Source organism: Chiloscyllium plagiosum, chromosome 24 (assembly GCF_004010195.1).
Source record: "Chiloscyllium plagiosum isolate BGI_BamShark_2017 chromosome 24, ASM401019v2, whole genome shotgun sequence".
Lineage (NCBI taxonomy): Eukaryota > Metazoa > Chordata > Chondrichthyes > Orectolobiformes > Hemiscylliidae > Chiloscyllium > Chiloscyllium plagiosum.
The window spans coordinates 31,443,326-31,450,545 of NC_057733.1; the positions used below are offsets into that span (position 1 = coordinate 31,443,326).

The window sequence follows — 7,220 nt, forward strand, 5'->3', positions numbered from 1 at the left end:
AAACATCGATTTTACTGCTCCTTAGATGCTGCCTGAACTGCTGTGCTCTTCCAGCACCACTGATCCAGAATCTGGTTTCCAGCATCTGCAGTCATTGTTTTTACCTCAACATTTACCATGTCAAGCTGGGTATGTCTTAAAGAGCTCACCTCTCATTCTTCTGAACTGAATAGGGTGACAACCTAATAGAGTCATAGAGATGTACAGCCTTTCTGAAACAGACCCTTCAGTCCAACCCATCCATGCCGTCCAGCTATCCCAACCCAATTTAGTCCCACCTGCCAGCACCCGGCCCATATCCCTCCAAACCCTTCCTATTCATATACCCATCCAAATGCCTCTTAAATTTTGCAATTGTACCAGCCTCCACCACTTCCTCCGGCAGCTCATTCCATACACATGCCACCCTCTGCGTGAAAAGGTTGCCCCGTAGGTCTCTTTTATACCTTTCCCCTCTCACCGTAAACCTATCCCCTCTAGTTCTGGACTCCCCAACCCCAGGGAAAATACTTTTTATATTTACCCTATTCATGCCCCTCCTAATTTTGTAAACCTCGATAAGGTCACCCCTCAGCCTCCAACGCTTCAGGGAAAACAGCCCCAGCCTGTTCAGCCTCTCCCTATAGCTCAAATTCTCCACTCCTGGCAATATCCTTGCAAATCTTTTCTGAATCCTTTCAAGTTTCTCAACATATTTCCAATAGGAAGGAGACCAGAATTGTGCACAATATTCCAACAATGGTCTAACCAATGTTCTGTACAGCCGCGACATGACCTCCCAACTCCTGTACTCAATACTCTGACCAAACGCCGCCTTCACTATCCTATCTACCTGCGACTCCACTTTCAAGGAGCTATGAGCCTACACACCAAGGTCTTTTTGTTCAGCCACACTCCCTAGGACCTTACCGTTAAGTGTATAAGTCCTGCTAAGATTTGCTTTCCCAAAATGCAGCATCTCGCATTTATCTGAATTAAACTCCATCTGCTACTTCTTAGCCCATTGGCCCGTCTGTTCATAAGACAGTCCCTAGATGTTGACCCTCATCCAAGTGAATCTTCTCTGAACTGCCTCCAATGAAATAATAACTTGCTCGAAATAAGGGGACCAAAACTGCTCTCAGTACTCCAGATGTGGTCTCACCAGTGCCTTATACAGTTGCAATAAGACTTCCTACTCTTATATTGCAATGTCCCTGAAATAAAGGCCAACATTCCATTAGCCTTCCTGATTACTGCTGCATCTGTGTGCTAGCTTTCTGTGTTTTGTGCATAGATCCCCCCCCACTTCCTTTGTATTGCAGCTTTATGCAAATTTTTGTCCATTTAAACAACAGTTTTGTTCTCCCTTCCAAAATGAACAACTTCACATTTTCCCATATTGTACTCAATGTACCAAATTTTTGTCCACTCACTTAACCTATCCATAACTCTCTGTAAACTGTTTGAACAATACCCTCACAATCTGCCTTTCCACCTGTTAGAGCTTCACCTATAGTTGAAGCTTTCTTATCTCAGCCTAAATTCAGTTCTTTACCCCTTTCTTTGCATTTATTTACATGGGTTTTGTGGGTCTTTGCCTGGCTGCTAAACCCAATCTGACCACACATGTAGCAAGTGTTCCTGGAAAGTGGAATGGTCCTTGCGCTCGAGATTGCTATGGAGATGATACCATTGAATGACAAGAGACCATGGTTAGATGTATTTATTGGAGAGGCCTTTGCCTGTCACTTGTGGTATAAATGTTCCTTGCCCCTTGTTAGCCCATGCAGATCTTGCTGTATTTGGATGTGAACAGCTTTGGTACCCTGGGAGTCACCAATAGTATTGACCATTATGTGATCAGCATTGCATATCGTACTTCAGGGGATCATGAATGAAAGGTCATTGATGAAGCAGCTGAAGATGGTTGGACCTAGAACACTACCCTGATGAACATTTGGAGTCATGTATTTGAGTTGAGATGATGGACCTCAACAACCACACTTATCCCCTTTTGTACTCAAAATATCTCTAAACTCTGGAGAGTATTGACCCGTATTTCGATTGGCCTTAATCTTGCTAGGGCTCCTTGATGTATTCACACTCACTTCCTTTCTGGAGCTCAACTATTTTATCCAGGTTTGAGCCAAGCTGTAACAAGATGAGGAGCTGAGTGGCCTTGACAGAACCCAGAACTGAGTGTCGGTGAATATGTTATTGCCGAAAAAAAGTACGACTTGATGGCACTGTTGATGACCACTCCATCTTTACTAATGATGGAGTAATATTTGGCTGGGTTGGATTTGTCCTGCGTTTGCGTACAAATTGTCAGATAAATGCCAGTGTTGAAAAAATGTTTTAGAACAGCTTAACTAAAGCTGTGGCAAGTTCTGAAGCACAAGGGTTCAGTACAATTGCTGGAATGCAGTAGCCAGTGCCTTAAGCTATTTCTTGATATCATGTGCAGCAAATCAAATTGCTGAAGACGGACATCTGAGAGACTGTGAATTTGTGGAGGAAGCAGAGATGAATCATACTTGTGTTTTCCCTGTATTGCATTATCCTGCGTGATCATATTTGCTACTGAAAAGTGGAAGAATGGACCACTCCCACACTAATATTTCACCAGCATGAATATGTGAAAAACACATTTTGTACTGAACAAAAATCAACTTCTATATGCATATTTATAATTTCTACAAAGGTGGCAGAAGAAATTACGTACATTCCACACCAATTCTCTGCCTATGCAGAGTATATGAATCAACAGGAACCTCAAAGATTACTGTAAATGCTGCACTTATTATATGCTGTGAAGATTATCATCCTTTACTTTTTATTTTTGTTTGCACCATTCTAGCTTTACATTTTTGAATGTATCCCTGAATACATTTGAAGGGTGAGCTGATTAGGAATTTAACCTCAACTTTTTAAGTCCACACTACTACTCACTTTGATGAGTTTAATACTAGAGCAGTCAAAATTCTGAATATTCCAAAAGTTGAATACATTTAAAGGCAATGATCTCAACTTAACTTATTGGATATGGATTTATGAGACACTCTTTAATATATAATGAAGTTTGCTTAGAAAAGTTTTTTGGTGTAATTCTATTTGTCAAAAGCAGGTTTCTTGTTTAACGTTAATAATTCCTAATTAGATGAAACCAATATTGCAGTAAATATTGAAAGTGCATTGTATTTTTAATGTATGTTTTTTGAGACTGTGCTTGTACACTTTTTATCTGATATTCTGCAGGGGACTAAATGCATCTTCAACTTGTGTCGTGGGTGCTGCAAGAAAAAAGCTTTCAAAGAGCTGGCTGATTGCACAGGTCAGTCACAGTTATGGCATAGGTATAACATTGTGAACCCTCTTACATGAAATATAAAAATGAAGTGCTTAAAATGCTCAGCAGTTCAGGCAGTATCTGTGAAAAGGGTAGCTTAACATTTCAAGTGGAGCAGGAGAACATGCCTGAATGGTGACTGAAGACAAGTGTTATGATCCCAGACAAAATCATGTTTTTTTAAAACAAGGTGAGCTTTCACTGAAACATAAGCATGCAATGCTGCAGACCTAGTTTTAACAATAAAGCACAAGTTTATTATACCAAAGAAATAAAATAAAGCTATATATGTAGTAACAATTTGAAAGATTACAAAACACTGTAAAAATACAATAGTCCATCTGTTATATCTAGAGGTTTGACATAACTTACTTTAAATTGCATATATTATGACTAAACTTGTTGGGTTTTTTTTATTGGTAGGTCATGGATTACTCTTCAAAACTAAACATGAAAAGAGATTGAAATGGAAATTATTGGAAGAAGGAATACTGGAGAATGGAGACAAAATTCATGAGCATTTGGATCAATGAAGAAATCATTCTCAACAAATTGATTGGATATCCATGATGTTTCAAATGCACACCCAATTATATGCGCGCACACATACTTTTGCACGCACGCACACACTTATACATGAACACACACGCACACACTCACATATAGGTATTTATCCACAGGGCTCAAGGTGACATTTCTTTGATTAAGTGTTAGTTATTTTTGAATTCCACTCAGAAGTATTCCAGTCAATTGGCAATATTTTGCTAGTTATGATTACAGCCCAGTATTTTCATGTAAGAATTGGCTTATTTTGGCACCTTGGTGGCCCACGCTGATTTTAATGTATGCCTTATATTGTAGTGCTGACATTTATCCATGGTAGCATAATCACAAACAAAAATATGCTTTCCATGACAACATTAAATGTCCTCTTTCTCTGAATACAGAAGGTACACCATTCGATCAGTATTTAGTAAGGAGTATACGAGAATGATAAAGGGGAAAAGGTAATTACAGATGCAAATAGCACAAATCTGGTAAAAGTTAAAAATTGCACGACACCTGGTTATAGTCCCGGTTGTGTGGTTTTTGACTTTGTCCACCCCAGTCCAACACCGGCACCTCAACATCCTGGTAAAAGTTGTAAATTTCTCCCAGGTCCTACTGCCTCATAGATTTCACTTGATTATCTTGAATGTTTTGCAGCAAGGAAAGGATTTTAATACATGTATTTTATAAACAATGTTCGCACAAAAAAAATTGTAAAACAAAGTAGACCCACAAGCATTTTTTTAAAAAGTAGTCAATTCTAATATTCTCTTATTTTTGGCTTTGGAGCTTCAGTCCTGCAAAGAGTTGTCAGTGCTTACACTGTGAGACACCCACACTGCTTTTAGAAATTGTGTTAATCTCTACTTTGCTGAGTACATACGATTGTGTGTACCAAATTTACTGACCTGAGAAAAAGCTACTTAGGAACCTTATCAAAATTACGGTATTGAATGGAAGTATGAATGTTTGAATCCAGCCGTTGTTTTTCCTCACCTTTGCACATGGAAAGTGAAATACAGAGATAGGTTTATAAATTGCCTTGGTCACAATAATGGAAAGATTATTTCTCAACAATCTGCTAAATTTTATTGGTGAACTTGAAGGATCAAATCGGTTCCCTTGAAATTTGTGGTTGCTTCGATATGCATCAAAGAAATGCAAATGTCTTTTAAAACTAAGTATGCAGCATTAAATTATTCTGAATTCATTTACCATTACAGCAATTAGAGTAATCTGTAAAGCATATGCAATCATTTCAAATAAAATAAACTTTAATGTATTTAATAGATGACAGCTGAGTGAATTAATGAATCCCCGTAATAATTTTTATGGTTGAGGGAAATTAACATAGCAGTTTACCTTTTAAGAATGTCTCCTTGCTATATTCTGATTTTTGTTTTAATTAAATTATATTTGATTCACAAGTGAATAACATTGCTAGTCATGGCATCAAAGTGGGTCAATACTTCCCTGTGCTGGAACTAACTTCTGTTTAACTGCATGTTGATTAGCTCATTTTTATCCAGTTGCCTGTTAAGTTTCAAGCGCAGCATCAGTGTTAGGGAACAGTAAAGCAATCATGTAGTTTCATTGCATTGGTAACACAGCTACTCCTATCACTAGCCATAACTCTCAATGGCCTGCAGTGGTTTGTTCTTTACTATTAAATAATAACTAGCAGTGTAGAAATGCATTATGTTCTCGATAGAAGCAACATGCTCACAAATTCTTGGAGGATGAAATTGGCCAATGATAGTCATGCAAAACCCGCTAATAATGAATTAGAAAATAAAATTGAGTAACCATTTTGCTTCCATCTATTTTGCATTTTTACTATTGATCACTTGCCACTGAATTCCCAAACCCCCACCCAAAAAAAAAAATAGAAATTTCCCACTCCCCATTAAATTATTCATTGTGTCCTGGTCCTTTACGGTTATATGGATACATTGAGCACTAGGACTTTGAGGAAAATAGAGGGATCTTATTGGAACTGCATCCGAGGTATTTTGAATATTGCCATTAAGTAACAGCTGACGTAAGGAAACCTAAAACTGGTTTCCTGATTTCAGGCACTGCTGTAACCAGCTTTTAAATGATATTTTCTGTAAAAGATTTGAGGAAACATTTTGTCAGAATAGCAACTGTTGAATGGCAAATTTATAATTTTGGTGATAATATTTTCCTTGGAAATATTTAATAAAGCTTAAGTTTTGTGTATAATTATTCATTTACTTGAATTTTTATTCAATTTTTGTAAAAATTAAAGCTGCTTGAGCAGAGTAACATGGAGGAGGTTAGAGGGATAGGCAGTTGAGATGCCATCAGAGATTTAAATAGAAGAATGAAGAACATTAAATACACATTGCAGATATAGGACACATCAGTTATTACACTCCCAACTGCCTCCCTTTTTTTCTGCATTCAGCATTACCCTCTCTGTTTGCTCCTAATGTGCTGAACTAACTTCCCCTTAAACACAGCTTTCATGTGAGCTATTCTCTGTTGCACTTTACTCCATATTCTCAAATAAGTAACTTATTCTGACTTCCTACTTAATTTCTTGGTAACCGTCTTGTTGAGAGACTCTAACTTTATTCTTTCCCACAAGTGAAAACACACTCTGTGTAGAGCCTATCAAAACACAACACAATACAACACAACACAGGAACAGGCCCACCAAACCTGTGCCGATTCCTAATCCTTATTTGGACCTGCTACTTATTGCCCATGTACAGTTTCTATCTCTCTGTTTGCCTCCTGTTCATGTGCCTATCAAGATATACCTTAAATGTTGCTAATGTGCCTGCTTCCACCATCTCCAATGGCAGTGCATTCCAGGCACCCACCACCTTCTGTGTGAAAAATGTTCCCTGCATTTCCTTAAACTTTCCCCTCTCGCCCCGAACCTGTGCCCTCTTGTAGCTGACCTTTCCACCCTGGGAGAAAACCTCTGACTGTCACCCTAGCTATGCTCCTCATAAATTTGTAGATCTGTATCAGGTCTCTCCTCAGCCTCTGTCTTTCCAGTAAAAACAATTCCAGTTTATCCAACCTCTCCTCATGACTAAAATTCACCAGACTGGGCAGGAGCCTGCTGAATCTCTGTACCCCCTCCAAAGCATCTACATTTTTCTGGTAGTGTGGCAATCAGAACTGCATACAATATGGCCTAAACATAGGTTTGTACAGCTGTAACATAACTTGCTAACTTTTATATTTGATTGCTTAATGAAGGCAAGTGGGAAGGCAGATGAACTCAGGGCATGGTTAGGAACATAGGACTGGGATATCCTAGCAATTACGGAAACATGGCTCAGGGATGGGCAGGACTGGG

General features: G+C 38.5%; 1 protein-coding gene across 1 annotated transcript in view; it reads left to right on the plus strand.

The window, feature by feature from the left end:
- The window catches only part of dus1l (dihydrouridine synthase 1-like (S. cerevisiae)), a 58,285-nt gene extending 53,753 nt beyond the window's left edge, over positions 1-4,532 (plus strand). The window contains exons 13-14 of the mRNA XM_043714710.1: positions 3,241-3,316; positions 3,755-4,532. Of these exons, the coding sequence (XP_043570645.1) occupies positions 3,241-3,316; positions 3,755-3,864 (186 nt within the window). The 3' untranslated portion in view covers positions 3,865-4,532. The remainder of the gene's footprint in view (positions 1-3,240; positions 3,317-3,754) is intronic.
- The last annotated feature ends 2,688 nt before the right edge of the window (positions 4,533-7,220 follow it).